The sequence below is a fragment of the Prionailurus viverrinus genome, chromosome C1 (genome assembly GCF_022837055.1).
Source record: "Prionailurus viverrinus isolate Anna chromosome C1, UM_Priviv_1.0, whole genome shotgun sequence".
Classification (NCBI taxonomy): domain Eukaryota; kingdom Metazoa; phylum Chordata; class Mammalia; order Carnivora; family Felidae; genus Prionailurus; species Prionailurus viverrinus.
In genome coordinates, this window is record NC_062568.1 from 139,212,972 (window position 1) to 139,235,777 (window position 22,806).

The following is a 22,806-nucleotide window of genomic DNA, read 5'->3' on the forward strand; positions in this document are numbered from 1 at the left end:
AGCTTCACCATTTAAGAGCGATAAAACTGGGATAACAGTAAGGGGAAAATATATACACATCTATATTTAATCTCAAACATTTCCAATTACTTATTTTTATGCATTTGAAGAAGCACAACCTTCATATAATAGCAAATTAAAAAACTACAAAAATACAGTGAAAAGTCTGCATATTTCTATACCTTTCATTGGAAGCTATATGCATATAAATTTCTTTTATATTCTTTCAGAGATATCTTAAGCACGTGCAAGCAAAGACTTAATACACATTAACTTATTACCCTTTAAAATGCAAAAACAAATATTTCATACAAATACTTGATAAAGACTCTTTTATATTATGTTTTTTCACTTAACAATGTACTTTGAGTATAGTTAAGTATTTAAAGCCATAGTTCTAAAAAAAGTAAAATAAATAAATAAACAAACAAACAAACAAACAAACAAATAAAGCCATGGTTCTAGATGGCATTTCCCAGGAAGAAAATATAATAGAGAAAAAGAAGGTATTTTACTAAAATGAACCTAAACTGTTCGTCTAAATTATCAAGTGTGATTTAGGGTAATCCATAAAATTTTCAACATGAACAAAGTAAAACAGATACATTTATATGTAGCAAAGAGGTAAATAAGTAGAGTTCTAATATTCTTTGCAGAAATCTATTTTCCATTTGGAAAGAAAAAAGAAACTGAGAGACCTTTTCTCCTTCCTAGCAAAAAATCTGTCATGAAAAAACTCAGAGAAATGTCCAAAGCATACTCACACAGCTCTTGGTTCAGAAAAGACATCAGTATGAATGTGCATCATTAGGTCCCCACCGGCAGCATATTCCATTACAAAGCAAACATGCTCTTTGGTTTGGAAACATGCAAAAAGGTTCACCAAAAAGGGATGTCTTACACTATTCACAGTTTCAAAAATTCTTTTTTCACACATCAGGCTGTAAGAGAAAACATTTAAAAATCAATAGGTTTTTCAAAAAAAGTTCTGGTTGGAGGTAACATTCTTTAAAAAAATTAGTGAACTCTAAATTAAGCAAAGTTCTTACCTATTAGAACTTTAAAACCATAAAATATGCCTTAGTTTTGCTATAAATGCTTTGAAAAATTTGGTCTACTTGATATATAAAACTTCAACTGAAATATATTAATGAAAACTCAGGGTGCCTTGGTGGCTCAGTTGGTTAAGCGTCAGACTCTTGATTTTCGGCTCAGGTGATGATCTCATGGTTTGTGAGTTCAAGCCCCAAATAGGCTTCTGCACTGACAGTGCAGAGCCTTCTTGGGATTCTCTCTCCCTCTGCCCTCCCCTGCTCATGCTCTTTCTCTCAAAATAAAAAAAGGAAAAAAGAAATATATTAATGGAAACTAAAATATATGATTAGAATGACATAAAGATTAGAGTTGACAACGATAGCATCAGAGAAGCACATACAGGGCTATTGGTTATAGTTAATTAAAAAAAGGCTTACTTAGGGGTGATTTTATTGGGAATTGGTGAGAGAATATACTGACCTAAAGAATTAATTTAAAAAATATAAAATTTGTGGTGAAGGTAATTTCAAGGACAGTATTTATAATTCATAAGCTATAGTATTCAAATATTTTTTCAAATAATATATGAAGTTAAAAGGTAAAGATATGATGCATAGAATTTTAATTCACAAGGCTGACTAGAAAATAAAGAGGTACATTGAGAATTCTATTAATTAACATGCTTCAAGGAAGCTCCTTGAGAATGATCTAATTTGTAAAATCTATAGCAATCACAGGTTTTGCCTTTGTAGCAGCTTGTGACTCTTACAAGCTTCTACAAAGAACAATGATCAAACTTACAGACCCTGGAACATTAATTTTGCCTACATAGCAAAAAATACCTTTCTCCCTTTCCTTGAAAATATTTAGTAAATCAACCTGACTTTAGAACTCAAAGTAGAAGAAAACCAGGTCAAATATTATTCAAATACAAGTTGGAATTAACTTATTAATATACATTTTATTAACAATTAGATTATGTGTTGTTTTTTTTAAATGTTTGTTTATTTTTGAGAGAGAGACAGCATGTAAAGGGGAGGTGCAGAGAGAGAAAGAGAATGGTAGAGGATCCGAAGCAGGCTCTGTGCTGACAGCAGAGAGCCCAATGTGGGACTCAAACTCAGGAACTGCGAGATCATGATCTGAGCCAAAGTCGGATGCTTAGCTGGCTGAGCCACCCAGGAGACCCTATATTTATGTTTCTAATTAAAATAAGCACTTTTCTGACCTTAGTGTTTTTAAAAAGTATTAATAATGCTTTTATTTTTAAATTAAAACATTTCTTAGATTTTTGTTACTGTTGCTAATTTCAAAACACCAAACTTTAGCTAATGTTAAGAGGGAGGTAGATCCATTCTTCTTTCTTTTGGGTCTTTTAAGAAGGAGTTATTTAAAATTTTTCTTTTAACGTTTATTTTTGAGACAGAGAGACAAAGCATGAATGGGGGAGGGTCAGAGAGAGAGGGAGACACAGAATCTGAAACAGGCTCCAGGCTCTGAGCTGTCAGCACAGAGCCCGACGCGGGGCTCGAACTCACGGACCGCGAGATCACGACCTGAGCCAAAGTCAGAAGCTTAAGCGACTGAGCCACCCAGGCGCCCCAAGAAGGAATTATTTTAAAAAGGTAATTTTAAAGATAAGTATTTATTTGTGTATCCAGACTACATTGCTAGGAAAAAAAAATTAAATAGAATTTTGAAAACATTTAAGAGTATACCTGTTGTGTAGAAGGAGCATGGAATTTAAAAAAAAATTTTTTTTTAACTTTTTTTTTAACTTTTTTTTTTTTTTTTTTTTGGAGACAGGGAGAGACAGAGCATGAACAGGGGAGGGTCAGAGAGAGGGAGACACAGAATAAGAAACAGGCTCCAGGCTCTGAGCTGTCAGCACAGAGCCCGACGCGGGGCTCGAACTCACGGACCGCAAGATCATGACCTGAGCCAAAGTCGGCCGCTTAACCGACTGAGCCACCCAGGCACCCCTGTGTTTGTTCAATTTGAGACAGAGAGAGAGACATAGTATGAGCAGGGGAGGGGTAGAGAGAGAGGGAGACAGAGAATCTGAAGCAGGCTCCAGGCTCTGAGCTGTCAGCACAGAGCCCAACATGGGGCTCGAACTCACAAGCTATGAGATCATGACCTGAGCCGAAGTGGGACACTCAACTGACTGAGCCACCTGGGTGCCCTGAAGGAGCATGGAATTTTTTTTTTTTTTTCAACGTTTATTTATTTTTGGGACAGAGAGAGACAGAGCATGAACGGGGGGAGGGGCAGAGAGAGAGGGAGACACAGAATCGGAAACAGGCTCCAGGCTCTGAGCCATGAGCCCAGAGCCTGACGCGGGGCTCGAACTCACGGACCGCGAGATCGTGACCTGGCTGAAGTCGGACGCGTAACCGACTGCGCCACCCAGGCGCCCCAGGAGCATGGAATTTTTAATGCTATGTTAATATAGTTGTCTTCTGGATTACGAATTGAAACATCTGTTCAGTTTTAAACACTGGCAGTAAATCCAGCTATTATGAAATAGTGTTTAAACTCCATTTAATAAGGTCACATTCTAGACAAACTCTTACCTTCTGATTTCACACAATCTGTTTATAATTTTATACATACTCAGAAACAGGAAACACCACTACAATTGTTTTAAAGCTTTAGGCTTATGTCTACATATATTTGGCAAGGTTTCTAAATGTTATTACAAATTAAGTCATTATTAGAAATAAACTCATAAAAGGCTTTTAAAAAGTTAATAGCTTTGATTTTCATCACCACCAAAATTTATCGGAAAATAATGTCCAACTGGGATCTAAGACTGATAAGATGGCTTCTAAACTAACAGATTCACAAAATCAACCTAAATTTTGGGCACTGTAGATAAAATATTCAGACAAAATAAAAACAAAATGACAAGATGTTTGGGCTCAAGTAGATGGCAAACACTGTCTCTTCATTGTCTATATGGTTAATATTTATGGGTGAATCACTAATTCTTATGTGTATTAGGTATTAGGTTAGACCTGTGCTGAACATGTAAATGATATAAAAGATTGAGAACTGTTGATCAGAATGCCTCCTAAATGGCTTTAATGCCATTCACAGGAATGCTTTGATGAGGACCAGCAATACTGATGAAGACTGGATACATGTCTCAGAGTCTTAAAGGAGGCAGGCTTTTTATAGACCAAAATTGTCACAATAATTTAAAGCATTTTACAGCACACCAAAAAGTTATGCTGTTAAGAGTTAACTTTTCCTAGCCTTATCTAAATTGTATACTTCCTTTAAAAGTTCATGAAACAACTCAACCTTATTCAAAACTTCAAACTTTATTCCTTCTATCCAGAACATTTCCCTCTAAATTATCATTTAACTTTTCTCCATATTCCCAAGTATCTTCCATCAGCCAAGGAAGAACACAAATCCAACTCTTTTATAAGGTCTGACCTAAATCCATCAGCACCCCATGATGTTCCTCTTTGAGCTGTTCCTGTCTGTACTGTTTATTTTAAACCAAGCATATCTAGCCTCTTTTATTTACATAACTAATGCACTTATGTCTTATTTTCCTAAGTGATTAGTTTCATCCTAACATTTTTTGTGTACTTCCTTATGTACACAAAGTACACTACCTTATGAAATGTTCTAGAAACTTAAAAACTTGTATAAATAGTTATTTTGGTCACTGGAAAACAGCATTGTTAATAAAGCTAAGATCTTAGGATTGAATCATATTTATATATAAATTTTTAAATATAAAGGTACATATATATGTTTAGCTGTGCTTTTGTTCTATGACTGCAAAATGGTATTTCCAGCTCTATTCTGTTGTCTTGAAATATGAACTGGTAACAAAGGAAGCTGAGTGAGGAGGTACTACAGGGACACAAATTCATCATTCTTACTCAGGACTGGGCATAAATGAGACTCACAGAGAATGTTCTGTAAATGGTAGGTGGAGAATGTAATCTTTGTACATGAATTACATTACTTTGGAGTTAGCCTATAATTTTCATTTTAAAAAGAGGTTGATTTGGAATTTTCTATGATCTATTTTTAAAAAAAGAAGGCAGTTTTTGAAGTAAAATAATGAAATCCAGACTAGAGAAAGAAAACATCAAAAGAAAAACTGTCAATAAGTAGCATCAAATATTTTGGAAACATCGATTTAAAAAAAAAAAAGTCAGTAAGATGTAATAAGATTGAATTCTATGGATCTATTAAAAGGATGAATTGGGAAGTGAATATAAAGGATTCTGTTTATTAGTTTGATTTGTTTACTATTCAGAATTACAAGTTATAAATATGTATTACTTTTCAAAATATGTTGATTTTTTTATTTTCTAAGTTATTTTTCTTGCCTTCATCTGTTTTTTTTTTTTTTGGAGAGAGAGAGAGAGCAAGAGTGTGAGAGCAGGGGAGAGGGACAGAGTGAGAGGGAGAGAGAAAATCTTAAGCAGGTATCACGCCAGCGTGGAGGCCGAAACAGGGCTCGGTGAGATCTGATGTGAGCCGAAATCAAGAGTCAAATGCTTAACTGACTGAGCCAGCTAGGTACCCTAATTGCTCCTTTTTGCTGCCTTCTTCAAATTTCTATCGAGATTTTCCATTTCTCTGTTTGTATACCTACTGGAGGTTATTTTACTTCCATGTTGTAGAATATATGGATTTATAACTGAAGTTGGGTAAGGATCACTCCTCAACTTTTCAACAAGGCTGAATTAATTTTCAGTAGGGGTAACAGCCTAGATTCTGGCTAAAGCTCCATCCTCAGATCTGGACATTCTTCATTAATAGTAATATTAATGGTATTCTGTTAGATTTAATTAGAAAGTGTTCTTCTGTAAAGACTTGGCTCAAAGTAGTAACAATGTAGTGGAAAGCTATACAAATCATCAGGATTAACAGAGGTAGTACCAGTACATTATTATTTTTGGAAAACAATGAATTTACCATTCATAGATCTGGAATAAAGGAAACATTCTTCCATAAAAGAAAAATATTTGGCTCATCTATTATTATAGTTATCAACAGACTGACAGTGTGATTAAAGGTTTGCTTTAACCAATTATTTCTGTAAAATAAAAATATAGTTCTAAACATACCACATGGTACACAGAATATTGCATAAATATTCAGCAAAATTGTCTCTGAATAGTTTTACATATCAAGAGTTTATTTTGATGTAATTGAGGGATATGAAAAACAGGTAAAAAATAAATAGGCAAATCCAAAGGGAAAAATTTCTTTTTTACATAAAGGAAAACTTCATTTTCAAGATCTATCCTAATTCTAAGAACTTCCCATATGATGGAAAAAATATTAAAAATAGCAATTTAGTGTGTGTGTGTGTGTGTGTGTGTGTGTGTGTGTATACACACACACACAATGGCATGTAATATAATTAAGGCAAGCATTACCAAAAAAATATGTTTTAAAAATATGCAGGTTAATTGAAGTTTAAAGATGTTCAGTGAATTGCTCTGGGGTCAAATCCTTAATTAAGAAGGAACAACCAGAAGTAGATAAGTCAGTCTTCTCATTCTTCATACCAGGCTCTTTTCATGTCCAGGGCTGTCTTCTATTAATATCAACTGATGCTCCCAAGTGGCTTAAAAAAAATCCTGCTTGTAAATATCAAATGGAAGTCTATTTCTGTAATAAATATGCCATTTGTGGGGTGTCTGGGTGGCTCAGTTCGTTGAGCATCTGACTTCGGCTCAGGTCATGATCTCATGTTCTTGGGTTTGAGCCCCACGTTGGGCTCTGTGCTGACAGCTCAGAGCCTGGAGCCTGCTTGGAATTCTGTGTCTCCCTCTCTCTCTGCCCCTCCCCTGCTCATGCTTTCTCAAAAAATAAAAATAAAAAGTTAAAAAAATTTTTAAAAAGAGCATGTAAATATGCCACTTGTTATATACAATTTTGTACTTAGTCACTTTGTTAAGAAAGTCTTTCTAAAGCATATTTTCTAACCTAATTACAATATTGTCTCCAAAGTCCTTGCATTTTAAAAATTGTACATAGAGATGTATCAATATCAACTTACATTTATTAAACCCAGAAAGGTAAGATGCTCTGGTCAAAAAATACCGTTTTAAGAAAAATGAAAGAAAAAGCAGATATATGTGCATTTTATAAAGCAGAATACATTAACCATTCAATGAAGTGCAGGTTACTTGTAAATGACATTGAATTACTTCGGTAATATGAAATGGGAAATAGTTTCACCCGACCACAGACGAGTAACAATTCCTATTGCATATAAACACTTTACCGTCTCCAAGTATGAAAAACTTAACAGAAGTGGTTTAAACATTTCATCATCTTTCTTTGGTACACACTAACCTGTAAACTGTCATAAGGAGAAGTTGACTAGAGAGAAAAATGTAATTAATGCCTACCTTATATCAAGTACAAATACATTAAGTTAGATTCTTCATGTATTATAGAAATGGAAAGTTTTGCTGTTATAAAATATACATCAATTTTCATGATCTTATGTTAAAACTTTAGAAAAATAAACAATTTCGTGAAAAAAAAACTAACCTGTCTACTTCATCTCGAGCCACAATATCTCCTTTCTTTAAGGCTTTTATAGCAAACATCTCGTTTGTGTGTTTATATTCAGCCAAAAGCACCTGAAATGAGATTAAAATAGGTACTTTCTATTTGAGTTATTACTTTTAAAGTCATTCCAAGAAAACTTAAAAAGATTACCTTTCCAAAATGTCCTCTACCCAAGACAGCACAACATCTGAAGTCTTGTAGATTAAACTGAAACATCTGTTGAGATCTGAAAACAGTATGTCAATTAAAAATAAGGAAAAAGTATGGGACCAAACATGTAGTAGCAAAGCTATATACATATTCTTTACCTTCTATCCTCAAGTTCTCGAACACCACTGTATCCTAGGCCTGGTTGAGGAATATCAGGCTCATATTCAGATTGAGATTTTGGAAGTATACTATTTCTGTCATTCTCAATAGCAAAAACAGCTTCTGAATCCTATAAATATTAAATACTCATTAAATCATAGAAACATTAAGAAAACAACTTATTTGGTAAAGTTTAAAAATGTCAAAAGTCAATAAAAATATTAGTGAGAAAAGTAAAATCCAGATAATGGACATTCATTCTTAAGAGTTGTTAATTCTACATTACACTTGCCTAAAAAATTTGAAAAATGAACACATTATCGTCACCTTCAATGAATATTCTGAAATTATGTTAACCAAGTTAGAAGATGAAGAGTGAGGCAATATACCATCTTATATCAACCATGTTCCTATGCTTTTAGCTTCAGCAATCTATTCAATCCCTACTGGCCCATGAGCATCCAGAGGTTTTATGTTTCACTCACACGAAACATAAAAACATAGTTCACACATGCAACTTTTAACTGAAATGTACACCTCCTTCACTATGATGCTTTTATTGGTAATTCATTTGGCAAAAAGGAATTATACGAGGTTTAAAACGCCTTGCCTGTCTCGGTGTATCCGAATCTCTTAATTCAGCAGATTCATCTATTTCTCCAAGGGAAGAGTCACGTGGTGGGGCCGGAGGAGGTTCAGGTTCAAGATCAAAGTCCAATTTGGTTACTGTAGAATCACTTATAGAAGATAAAGCAATTCACCAAAAACGGTAATCAAAAGTATATATTTTAAGTAGCTTTAAAATTATAGCAAACTTTTTTTTTCTTTTTCTACTTTTTGAAAGTAAGCAGAACACTAATTTCAAAATACTCTTTAGAAAAAATCAGATTTTTAATAGACCCACTGTAAGCAGTATGCATGAATGTTACAGTAACTATTTTATAAAAGCGATGCTTAAAAATCTTAAGACACATACCCAGCTGGAGGTGCTAGTTCAGGGATGCGTACATCAACCACTGGCACTGTAGCAGGCACAGAGGCTTGAGGGCTAAAGGTGCCAGAATGATTTACTGTTGGAATAGCTCTTCTCACTAGTCTTCCCCAAGTGGCAATATTAATATTCATTTGAGGAGCTCTGAGAAATGTTTTGCCTATGGATATTGTGAATAAAGAAAATAGAATAAGTAATTTTTTTATATATTACCAAAAGCCATAATTTAAAAATTCATATTCATTGGTTTATAATTTGTGAAGAACAAACAAAATTTGTCACTTAAAAAAAGTTCTTAACTATTTGTTATTAAAGGCTGGTGAAAAGTAGTGAAAACAGTTTTAAAAATAAATAGGAAGGAACTTTTTTTTTTTTTTTTTTAAGTCTAGGAATGATATGTGGCTAAGGTTTAAAAAACAATTCTCTAAAAATAAAAGAATTATCTTTTAGATATACTAACTGTATTTGTGGATGAATCAATAGGAGGTCTAGGTTTGCTTCTTATAATCTGAGAAAGTAGTATGTGGACGGGCTATAGTGAAACAAAACTGGCCATGAGTTGAATGCTGTTGAGGATGAGTGATGGTACATTGTACTAGTCTGTTAGGATATGTTTGAAATATTCCTTAATAAAAAGTTAGAAATGAATAAAAGGAAAACAAAAAACAAAGTTGGGTATTACTTTTAATGTTGGTTTTCTGTATTTAAGAATACACCAAAATAAACTGTATTTGATTCCTTAGTAACTACCTTGTTGTTTTGAAAAAATTTTCTTTTGTCTTTGGAGTTTGGGTCTTCTTTCAATAACTGGATTAAAAAAGGTAACCTGCAGTGAAGAAAATTCAAGTTGACATGAATATAGCTTTGGATTTATGCTTCATGAAATTCACTAAACTCCTAAGTATTGAAAACTTGAGAATCTTAGATATAATTTAAGCCCAACTTCTCATTTTCTAGGTGAAAAAACAGACCTAGAGAGGATGATGATTTGTCTTAAGGTAATACACTTGTGCAGTAGTAGAGTTGAGCCAAGGATTCAAGTTGTCTAATGTTCAGCCTAATTCTCTTTCTACTTCTATGTCATGCTGCCTACATATATAATTCCAATTATAGTGATGTACGTTTAATAAAATATATTTATTACCTCTGCAAATAAAGTACCCTGTGGTTCCAAATAGAGACACATGCCATGCCGTTGGTTGTCTAAAAAATCTTCTAACCTCAGAAATTTTACAGCACACAGAGATCGCCAATCACGCCAATAAACTGAAATTTCCAGTTCACGTGACTAGGATAATTAAAAAAAAATAAAGATAACAGAGAAGACATGATTGGACACACACTTGAATAAAATATCACAAAAAATATAAAATACAAATACATAAACAAAGATAACACACACAAAAGGTACACTATTTTAAAGAGTGCTTTGTAATGTTTATCTATTATATATTATTTTAACAAACTTATATATTTTAACTCCAAGGAACAAATTTATATTTCCACAATCTCAAGCTAAGATATTCCTATTATAAAGAATACACATCTGGGACCAATATAGATGAATGACCACAGAGACTCCTTGCTATGTAATAGCTTCAGTCTTTCAGATTTTCCTTCTCCACTTGGTATCACTTGCTGAGCTGTTGCTGGAAGACCTCAGTGCTCTCCTCAAAGAACCCATTTCAAACTGTCTTATTTCCTTGTCCCCATGTTGAATTAGGGAAAGGTCTACGAATAGCATTTATCCTGCACTTACAGTGCTCCCCACACACTGTGCTAAGCACTTTAAAAGTATTATGTCATTTAATCTTCAGAAGAATACCACCGGGTAACAGGACTAGTGACAGCAGGGGCCTGTGCAGGTAGGGGGCAAAAGGGAAATTCAGAATAAGTTTATACAAAAAGATATTCATTTATTACAACAGCTCCCCCCACCCCCTGGTTCTCCCTGCAAAAGGCAGCAAATTAGCAACAAACCGAATGTCCAAAAACTAAGGGACAAGTATATTATACCATATCCATATGAGGGAATTCTCTATAATCATTAAAAATAATGCTTATGTGGAAAAACATACTTAAGACTTTAACGATTATTTTTATTTCATTATTTTTAATTTGAGAGAGACAGTGCGTGCGCATGTGAGCAGGAGAGGGGGCAGAGGCAAAGGGAGAGAAATCTCAAGCAGGTTCCAGGTTCAGTGTGGAGGCTAATGCAGGGTTCGATCCCATGGCTGGGGTATTATGACCTCAGTCGAAATTGGGAGTCAGATGTTCAACCGACTGAGACAGCCAGGCGCACCCCTTTTTTTATTTTAGAGTGCGCAAGTGGGAGAGAGGGAGGGAGAGGAGAGAGAGAGGGAGAGAATCTTAAGCAAGCTCCATGCTCAGTGCAGAGCCTGATGTGGGGCTCTATCCCACAACCTTGGAATTATGACCTGAGCCGAAATAAAGAGTCGGACACTCAACTAACTGAGCCACCCAGGCACCCCCATATTTAAGGCTTTAACAATCAATTAAAACATAATTACAACAGTGTAGAACACAGCTTATAAGTTGGGGGCCAAGCCAAACTCTACATATATGTTATAATCGACATACATTCTAATTAGAAAGCACCAGACTTTTCTATGATTTTGCAAACCATCTGCAAGAAGAGATAAACATTTTCCCCCCCTTAGGCTCAACAAAGTAATAAATTACTTCTTTCATATACTAACTTTCAACTCAGGAACTTATGCCTATTACATAAGCTCCTAGTACTTAACAGATCCTTTGACTTTAAATAATGAGTTGATGCAAATGAATATAAAAAACACTTAACAAAAAACAGAACATGAAAAAAAAATGAGTCAAGACACAACGTGCCAGGTCTCATCAGAAAAAGGTATCTATGGCAGTATGTGAACCAAGGGCCTCTTACTTCATTTCTTCTGATACATAGTTACTGTGAGAGAGACTACTCATCATTAAAGGGGAAGTATGAGTAGAGTAGAATTCTTTTTTAAGATCAGCAAATGGCATTTATTTAAGTTAAAAGTTTAAGTATTTTGGTAAATACATTGAATGGATAACTGAACCAGGGATTGGTAATTTACACTACACTGTTTCAGACTAGAGGAGAAGAGGTCTACTTCGTCCTATATTATTTTTCCACATCAAGGAGGAAGACCTGTGATGGATCAGACAGACAGATGCAAGGGGCATAGGTGCTGGGAAGTTCTTACTTATAAGAAGTTGTAAGAAGTTCTTGTAAGATCTTACTTATACTTTCACATTGCTAACATCTGACACATGGTTAAGTTTATATCTTTCTCTGGATGAGAAGAAGAGGTCCAATCACCTTATTTATATTTATTCTAGCTACTCTGGTAAAACATACCGGCTCATTTCGTTCTGCTTTCTCTTCATTCCATGCCTTAAACTGAAGTGTGTTAGAAAGATCTCAGAGTTGAGATGGAAGGTCATCTCAAGGCCTTAAACTAGCTTTCCTAGAGTTCTACTTTGAGAATAGATATAAATTTATTCACTTTTTGTTACTTTGCATTGTTCCTTGGGAAATAGAACTGTACAATTTAAGGGGGAGGGTGACTGTGATCTAGAGCAGATTATGTTATTTTATGTCAATACTCCAAACACTGTTTCATGGAACCGCAAACCTACTTCAGTCTCTAACATCTGGTGTGATTTGGGTAGGTAAAGTAGGGATACAGCACCTAAAAAGGAAAACACTTTTTATATAAAGACATGTCTCTAATATTTATAGAATATAAACTGTAAGCGTGACTGCTCATCTGCTGGCAATTTTCCAGATGAAGCAGGCCAGTTCTATAGAGCTAGAACATGCTTTAAGAGATGTCAAACTGTAAGAGCAACAAAATTCTAGATAGTGTAAAACCACCACTACAATAGCTGAGCAGTATAATCTGAGCTACTGATGGGCAGCACTAGTAAATTGTCCCAATTTGTTCTTTATTTGGTCTTACGAATTTGAACCTAGGGTCAGAGAAAAAAACACGGAAGATCTAAGGCACCTGTAAGATTTGTCTCAAGTCTCCTTAAGGCCTTGAAAGTAAACAGAAAAAGGTAAAAAAGACATTGAATCAGCCCTACATGTAGGAGAGGAAGGAGAACAACTTAAAAAAAAATGTGCTTCAATTTAAAAACCTTGGCACAAATCTAGCATAAAAAGACCTGAAGCACAAGGAAGGCTGAAGTTTCCAAACTGTTTGTGAGGAACTCTGGGACAATGGAGGCTATTTTAACTTTACAAAGGAAACACAGTGACATCTGTGGGACACTGTTAAATACTAGCTCATGGTAAGCTCAGTTTCAACAACCGAATGTACCACATTCCTTTGGATGACATCTTCCTATCTTTGCTAAATTGGCTTTTCAACAACTGATTTTTTCCACATGAAAAATCAATGTGTAAGCATGCTGTGTTCACACTTTGAAAAGTTATGTAGTATACAACAAGCAGACATACTCCATTAGTAAGTAACTGGTTACGCAAAAATGAAGTAAAAATACTGTACTTTCTTTCAATTTTTTTCACTCAAAAAGTACTAATTAGTAGAATATAAGTACTAAATAAATATTTTTTAACTACTTTTTAAGTTAGGCATAAATTATGGGAACCAATTTGACAATAAATTATATTAAATAAACAAGTTAGGTATAATGACAAATAAAATTGTGACATAAAGTATATATGATATTTTGACATATGTATATACTATGCAGATTCCTCCCATTTAATTAACACATTCATCACCTCAGTAAATTGCATTTATATAGTGTTATTAACTACAGTCACCATGTTATACACTGGATGCTCAGACTTTATTCATTTTATATCTAAAGTTTTTACTTTTTTCTTTACCAAACTCTCCATGCTTTCCCCACCCCCTATCTCTTGGCAACCACTTTTTTTTTTTTTTTTACATTTATTTATTTTTGAGAAACAGTGAGACAAAGCGTGAGTGGGGGAGGGGCAGAGAGAGAAGGAGACAGAATCTGAAGCAGCCTCCAGCTCTGAGCAAGCGGTCAGCACACAGCCTGATGCGGGGTTCGGACCCACAAACTGTGAGATCATGACCTGAGCTGAAGTTGGACGCTCAACCGACTGAACCACCCAGGCGCCCCTTGGCAACCACTTTTCTACTCTCATTTCTAGGTGTTTGACTTTGTTTTTTTTTTTTTTTTAAGATTTCACATATAAATGATACCATGCAGTATCTGTCTTTATCTGGCTTATTTCACACAGCATAATGTCCGCCAAGGTCCATCCATGTTGTTGCAAACAGCAGGATTTCTTCCTCTTTCTCATGGTTGACTAATGTTCCATATATATCTCACATCTTCTTTATCCATTCACCCCTTGACAGGTTATTTCCATAACCTGGCCATTGTGAATAGTGCTGCAATGAGCATGGAAGTGCAGATACCTCTTCGATATTGTTTTCATTTCTTTTGCATATATAACCAGGAGTGGGATTGATGAATCATAGGGTGGTTCTATTTTTAATATTTTGAGAAACCTCCATACTATTTTTCATAGTGGCTGCACCAATTTACATTCCCAACAACAGTACACAAGGGCTCCCTTTCCTCCACATCCTTGTCTGCATTTGTTATCTCTTATCTTCTTGGCAACAGCCACTCTAACAGGTGTGAGGTGATAACTCACTGTGGTTTTGACTTGCATTTCCTTAATAATTAGTGATGTTGAGTACCTTTTCATGTACCTTTTGACTATTTCTAAAGAATGTCTTCTTTAGAAAAATGTCTATTCATTTTCTATACATTTTTAATCAGATTTTTCTTGCTACTGAGTTATAGGACTTTTTAATATATTTTGAATATTAACCCCTTATCAGATACATGATTTGCAAATACTTTCTTCCATTCTGTAGGATGCCTTTTCATTTTGCTGATGTTTCCTTTGCTGCACAGAAAATTTTTAGTTAGTACTTTTTTTCTTTTTTTGAGAGAGAGAGAGTGAGTGAGAGACAGAAAGAGTATACACACATGCTCAAGTAGGGGAGGAGGAGAGGAAGAGGAAGAGAGAGAATCTCAAGCAGGCTCCACGCCCAGTACGGAGTCTGACACTAGGCTCAATCTAACAACCATGAGATCATCACATGAGCTGAAATCAAGAGTCAGACACTTAATGGTCTGAGCCACCAGGTGCTTCAGTAAGTAGTTCTTAATAAATGGAATTGTTGGATATTTCCTTTGGCCTGGACACACACTGTAAAACAACAACAACAACAGCAGCAACAACAACAAAACAACAACAAAACAACAACAAAACAAAACAAAAAACAAAACAAAACCAGGACACTGAGGATGCTGTGAACCAAGAAAGTTTGGGAACCTCTAATAGAAGAACATGAAAGCTAGGCTCCACTGCTGAAAAGAAAAAAAAAAAAAAAAAGGAGGCAAGACGAAGCAGAGCATGGAATATTCAAGAGCCAAGAAAAGGTAAGACTTTGTAAAGGTACAACATGGTAGATATCACATCAATTGGTCTTCTATTTCTTCTTTAATTGGCCTTCTATGGGCTTCTGAAGACAACACAACCTTGAGAAACATCAGTTAAGGTCATAGAAGCAAAGAAGCTGCATACTCATAGAGTCTGAATTTTAATAACTGGCTATTTATGGAGGTGTGATTAAGGTTAAAGAGCCAACAAGGATGAAGCAACTGACATCTAGCAACAGTAGAAATCCATTACCACCCCTTGCCTCAATGTGCACGAGGTAATAGTTGTCAGAATCCAATGAGAACTGGACCTTGGAAAAAGGGACTGTCCAACAGGAGCTGTAGCCATAGTTGAACCAATGCTGTGAAAATAGGGAAGGGAAGAGGGAAACAAACACCTTGACTTCTCTCTCCTCCTATCCTTACACCTCCTAACAATGTCTCCCAGTGTAAGTCAGAGCCTAGTTGTTCAAGTCCACAGCTATCAGCTTCCAGAGTCAAAGCACCGGCCAGGGAAGGGAGACCACTGGAATCTACTAGGCGCAAACAGAAAACAACCATATCAGGAAACAGCAGTATCTCTTTTCAGTTGAGGAGTCCAATAACGGTGATTTTCCAGCTGGACCAAATATGACAAAAAGAGGAAAACCCTAGGATCTTTGGGGAGGATGGGAAATACAGAGAGGAGAGTTTGAGACTGAGACAATAGAAAACATAATGTTATGATCTCTGCTTGAAAAGTCTGCCTCCTATATATGTGGGTGATTCTGCTCTTTTTGTAAGAGAGAAGTAAACAATTATGATACAAACTAGTGCTTTAATAGTTATATATAAAACTGCTTCCTAAAAAAAATAAATAAATAAAACTGCTTCCTTTATCAATTCATATTGTATAAAAAGTTCCAAAGACTCCCTATTATTCCAAACCTATTATAAACTTTTCTGTCTTTACATACACAATTCCTATGTCTAATCTTATATCTTATTCCCCTGCTGAAACATATATTTTCACATGAGATTTCACGTTTTTTCCCCTGTACCAGGTTCAATTTTCTCTTTTCATCAAGACTGAATTAAACATCTGTGTTCCTCACAAAGGCATTCTTGACTAAACCCAGCCCAGAGGTCTTTTCCTTGAGTTCAGATGTATGTAACTTTTTATGTTTATCCTTCTAGGGACTTGTGTTCTCAAATCTGAGGATTTAATGTTTGTCATTAGTTCTGGAAAATTCTAGGTCATTATTGCTTCCGATCTGACCACTGCTCATTGCCTCCATTCGCTCATTCTGGAATTCCTCTTAGTGTGTTAGTCATTTTCATCCCATTCTTCCTGTCTCGTAGCCTCTCTTTCACATTTTTCATCTGTCTCCTTGTGTTGCATTAGGGCAACTTCTTTAGCTCTATCTTCCACTCACTAACTCTTTTGTTATTTAACTCATCCACTTAGTTTTCAACTAAAAATGTTCTATTTCTTATTTTTGTTAAGTTTTATTTTACTCTCCTTCCAACCCAGCTTCAACAATTGGGGACTAATGGTCCCCCAATTATTTTGAAGATAATCTCAGATGTCTACTATTTGTTTTTTAAAAAACTCTGCTTAGTGTTTGTATCACTCATTCTTTGCTCATGTTTTCAAATTCCTCTATTATTTAAATATTTGAAATATTTATTTTATATTCTATAACAAATAATCCCATTATCCATTGCTGCTTACTCATGGTGTTTGTATCTTCATGTATTTTTAAATTCTTGATGCATGCTCATGTTACAGGAATTCTTCCCTAAGCTTCTGAAACACAATTCAACAGTTTTTTATTTTGTCTCCAACTGTTTTTTTTTTTAAGCCTACCAGACTATAGAGTCCTTTATGGAAAGAATGCTTCTCGCTGTTTTGTTATTTCTCACTGTGCTAAATGTAGGCCTTTGCACATTAAAGGTTGGAAAGGTAAAAGAAAGCTAAAATGCCTATGCTGTGCTACAGAACAGTAACAGGTAAGCCATAAGGAAATAAGTCAGACTCAGTTGTGTGTGGAAGGGTGGGAGCAGGTAAGAAAGAAGACATTTTTAAATTATATATATGATCCCCCTCCCCTCAGATTCTAATGTGTGTCATTTTGGGAATCTATTTGGGAATCACTGTACCAAGCAGAGTGTGTTACCTGCATAAGTAGGAAAAAAAACAAAAAAAGGAAATTATATAAAAAAAACTTTTAGTTTTAAAAATATTTTTGCATTAAGTTATTTTCAGTCATTCTGTTGTATATTTAATGAATACCTATACTAAATACTGTGATGGAAATACAAAGAGACATAATGTATGGTCCTGTTCTCATATGGTTCATAGTTTTGTTGGGGAGATGGAAATGTAAATAAATACTGGCGAAAGAGAGGCATATACAATTGGTATAATGACACAAAAGGGAGAACTGACCAATTTTTCCTAAGGGGAAGGTAGTAGGAAGATCAGAAAAGATAAGAACTGCTCAAATTGTGTTCTTAGATACAAATTATAAGAATAAGGGAGAGAACATAGGAGTCAAAGGGGAAAGAATGTACAAAGTTAAGCATGCACAAAGTACACTGTAGGGACAGGAAATAGTTTCATCTAGTTAACACCTAGAACAGAAGCAGGAATGCTTTGGGAAATAAAGATTAGAAGATGGGTAGAGACAAGTCATGAAGGGCTCTGTATGACTTCCAAAAGCATTTGGTCTTTAACTTGTAAATTATAAGCTCCTAGTAAAGGATTTAAAATATAGAGGAGTAGAGGTCAGGTCAGGCAATACAGTAATTAAAAACAAGGCCCCTAAAATCAAGATGGTCTAGTGCTGCATTCTTAATAAATTTCTGTAGAAAAAATAGGCTAAAATCTTAGCTCTATACCACTTACTAGTTTTGTGACCTTGGGCAAGTTATTTACTTAGCCTTTTTGAGCCTCATTTTGTTCATCTGCAAAATATGTATAATAATAGTATCAACCTCCTAGGGTTGTGTGAAAATTAAAAGAGTTAATACAAGCTCAGCACATAGTCAGTGTTCAGTAAATGTCAGCTTTTATCATTATTATTATTTTTTTTTAACGTTTATTTATTTTTGAGACAGAGAGAGACAGAGCATGAAGGGGGGAGGGGCAGAGAGAGAAGGAGACACAGAATCGGAAGCAGGCTCCAGGCTCCGAGCCATCAGCCCAGAGCCTGACGCGGGGCTCGAACTCACGGACCGCAAGATCGTGACCTGAGCTGAAGTCGGACGCTCAACCGACTGCGCCACCCAGGCGCCCCATCAGCTTTTATTATTAATATTGTGGTATGTGATTAAGAAAATCTATATTGGAAACAAAGAGACAAGTTAGTCCACTATTTAAAAGAACATATTGGTTTCAGGTAAGACCTGGCTTTGATATAAGATTCTTGTGATGATTCACAGAACCACTGCTTTCCAGCCGTGTGGCAAAGTTATTTACCTTTTGGAACCTCAGTAATCCCCAAAACAGTGATAATAATTATACATGTAAGATTACCGTGAGGATTAAATGATACTACATTTAATGTGCGTGGTTCAGAACCTCGTACAGAAGTTTTAGTGTAATGTGTAATGAACGATAGGATGAGGAAGAACAGATTGTGAGCACAAACTACTACTTCAAGAATCTCGTCTATGAGAGAGAGTCCTGTCAATAGAGCTATGAAGAAGCAAAACAAATTTTTTTTTTTTTTTTTTTAATGGAAGGAAATGTGAACATATGCAGTAAGGATCAGAGGTGAGAAGCAAGGAGGTAAAAAAAAAATACTGGTGACAGAGTAACTGATGGAACAGGTTTACGAGATGAGAAAGAATGGAAATTGGAGGACAAATTGGATGCTTATAGGCTCTTACAGGGTGGAAAGAGACCTCTTTCTCTAAAACCAATGAGGAAGATACAGAAATATTTGCAGGTGATAGGAGGAATATGAGGAAGCTGCACCCTAATGATCTTAATCTTATGTATAAAATGGAAACAAAGGGGTCTGAGGTGGGATAGAAGACTGGAAGAGATAGGTGAAAGAAAAGTTCCTGATAAGGGGATAAAGATCTAAAATGCAGGACAACATTTACAAGCCCAGCTGAAGTCAGAAACTAAAATTTATAGTAACAGGTATGATTAATATTTCAGCAGCATTCAGTAGATTAAAGCAGAAAAGACAGATGGTAGGACTGATTTGCTGTTGGGGGTTTCCAAGACAGGTCTGATATAAAGATAAGATTAAAGGCTGCTTGATGTGGGAGCATCAGTAAGGGAATGGTTCAGGGTAACACTGGTTTTAGGGTACAGAGAAAAGAACATGAAATTTGTAAGGGGCTGATGGCCCCTTCTTCAGCCTCTTCCTGAAGAATTAAGGATATGAAAAGATTTGATCAAATATCTAGTTCTGTGGTAATAAAGAAGAGACCAGAGGAGTAACAATAATTTAAGCTATCATTTACTGCATAATCATTATCTGCATAGTCATTAATCTAGGTTCTTTATCTCATTTAGGGAAATAAAAGATTTGGTGAAAGTGTGACATATCAAATTTAAGATTTCATTGCTCAATTCATTGCTAAAATGACAAGCAGTAAAGGTACACTGTGGCTGAGGTATTCAAAGAAGTTTGAAATAATACTATGTTGAAATGGGTTGTATACATATGTAGTTTTTTTGTTTTTGTTTTTAATGCCCCATAATGATGCTGAACTGAAGAACCAAAGCTCTTAAGGAATACTGGAGCGTATCTGGTGATTAAGAGATGTCAGAGATGGAAAAAAAGAAAAAAAAGAAAAGAATGTAGACTGTATACATAATTCACTGTCTCAGAGGATTCAAAGCCTTAGGAGAGTATGATGTGTCATTTAATAGAATTTGGAAGAGGTAAAAAGGGTCAGTATTTTTGTAGTTTCAATTTTTTTTTAATTTAGTTAGGTTCTATGCCCCAAATGGGTTTTGAACTCACAACACTGAGATCAAGTCAACTGAGCCAGTCAGGGTCCTTGTCCATTTTAAGCTAAAAAACAGCATCTCAGCTTAAACAATATGCTCAAAACAGCCAGCTCTTACACAGAAGAAATTAACATGTCTTTGTATTCCTATTGTATGGCTTGTTCCCCCAGGAGGACTGAAGGAATTCAGAGAAAATGAGAAATTACATGGTTATTGCATTTACAATAAACATTAATAAGGATCAAATTTTATAAGAAAATATAAAAAGGGTAATCTGATAAGAATGGAAAGAACATAGAACTATCAGTCAGGAGACTTCATTATAAATCCTAGATTATTGGGGCACCTGGTTGGCTCAGTCAGTGGAGCATGTGAATCTTGATCTCAGTGTCGTGAAATGGATTATGTAATAAAAAAAATAATAATCCAGGATTATTATGAAAAGCAAAAACTGACCCATAAAAACAGAGAAAAAAACTGGTGGTTGCCACAGGGACGGGGAGTGGGAGATACAGGCTTCTAGTTATGGAATGAATAAGTCACAGGGATAAAGGATAAAAAAGCATAGGGAATATAATCAGTGGTATTATAATAGTGTTGTATGGTGACAAAGTAGTTGGACTTGTGGTAAGCAGAACAATTACTTGCAGATTTGTTGAGTCACTATGTTGTACACCTGAAAATAATGTAACACTGTGTCAACCATACTTCAGTAAAAATTAAAAAAAGAAAAAAAAAAAGAATCCTGGATTATACCTCAGGCTAGTTATTTTATCCTTAGGCCATAATTTCCTTAGTAATTTGTAAAATGAGGGGGCTGAAGGGGCTGAATTATATCAGCAATTTTCAAAGCTTATTTTTCTTAAGTGGCAAATTCCAAATGATATCTTACCCAGAACAAAACAAAAATGTCTCCGTGTTGCCTCCTAAGACAATTCTACAGAGCCCTGACCTCCCAGGAACATAATTTGGGCTTTTTTAGATTATTGTAGGTCTAGTTCATTTCCAGAGTATCTTACAACTCCAAAAAGATCTACAAATCTTTGGGTCTTGAAAAGGACAGAAATAGTATAACTTAGTTCCAGAATCCCATAGAAAAGAAACTTGACATTTGAGGCAAAATGCTAGGCATGGACACGTCAGACAGTTTAAATTAACATTTTCTATAAATATTTCAATAAACATTTTCCACAAATAAATATTCTATAAATATAAGGGATAAAGTAAAAGGGTAAAAAGCACATGAAAAAGTATAAAACACAAGTAGTTATCATGATAACGAATGTAGTCTCTGCCAAAGAGAAGTTTATAATCAAATCAGGGAAAAGTAACATGCCTATCAGGAGCCTAGAAGCTCTAGTTAGCCTCAGGGATGAATAGCTTTTCTTAGTCATGCATTGTCTTCAAACTTTCAAAGGGAGTACTATTGCTCCCAAGTGGGAAGAATGTTTGAAGTAATGAAAAAACAACAACAACAACAACAACAACAACAAAAACAACTTTAGGTGAAGATCACAACTTCACATAAAAAACAACCAATCAAAAGTTATCAGTCTTTGTAGTTTTCTAAGCTTGTAGTCTGGGTAATTTTTAATTATTTTCTTTCTTTCAGGTTTTCATCATCTTCTGTCATTTCCTCCTCTCCTCTGTGTGACTGTTACCTATCTCATTCAAATTGCCATAGAGGAAAGAGCATCCATTTTGAAGGGCACTAAGGTCTAGTAGCAGCTCTGAAATTTATTAATATTTAACTACTCTAGTGCTCAGTTTCCTTAACTATAACATGATGATAACTTTTGAGTTCTATTTTATTTTATATTTGTGTAAGTATGTATATATTTATTACTTTTAAGTTCTATTTTAAATATTAAACTCTGTAATGCAAAAACATGGTGACAAGAGAAATCATCTAACCAGCTGTTTTCTAACAATGATTCTCTTTGAGTTTCATTTTGATATCACTCATAAAAAATCCTATAATTACTTTAAGTAGGCTCTGAAATGAAAGAGACACTGCACCAATTAATTCCCCATTACCTACCATGCTCTTCTATTATACTTAAATTCATAGCCACCCACACATCAAAGCCTATGGCTAAGGAAAAAACTAATGCCATCGAGTGGCTAAAATGAGACAAGCAACACAAGGGATTTTATATACACTACCTCAGTTTTTCTTCCTAACTGTCCTGTAAAGATTACAGTTGACCCTTGAACAACACAACGGTAAAGGCACCAACCCCTGCACAGTGAAAAATTTTAGTACAACTTTTGGTTCCCCCAAACTTTACTAATATGCTACTTACTTATGCTACTAATATGAAAACCTTACTGATAACATAAACAGTCAACTAATATGTATTTTATACGTTATATGTATAATATACTGTATTCTTACAGTAAAGTAGGCTAGAGAAAACAATGTTATTAAGAACATACAAGGAGGAGAAAATACATT

At 35.0% G+C, this 22,806-nt stretch overlaps 1 protein-coding gene across 1 annotated transcript in view; it reads right to left on the minus strand.

The window, feature by feature from the left end:
* PKN2 (protein kinase N2) overlaps positions 1 to 22,806 on the minus strand; it is a 130,308-nt gene that overhangs the window by 17,127 nt on the left and 90,375 nt on the right. Inside the window, exons 9-16 of the mRNA XM_047870618.1 lie at positions 10,047 to 10,190; positions 9,653 to 9,728; positions 8,888 to 9,062; positions 8,522 to 8,648; positions 7,911 to 8,041; positions 7,753 to 7,828; positions 7,582 to 7,673; positions 765 to 941 (exon numbers count right to left, since the gene is read on the minus strand). Coding sequence (XP_047726574.1) covers positions 765 to 941; positions 7,582 to 7,673; positions 7,753 to 7,828; positions 7,911 to 8,041; positions 8,522 to 8,648; positions 8,888 to 9,062; positions 9,653 to 9,728; positions 10,047 to 10,190 — 998 coding nt within the window. The remainder of the gene's footprint in view (positions 1 to 764; positions 942 to 7,581; positions 7,674 to 7,752; positions 7,829 to 7,910; positions 8,042 to 8,521; positions 8,649 to 8,887; positions 9,063 to 9,652; positions 9,729 to 10,046; positions 10,191 to 22,806) is intronic.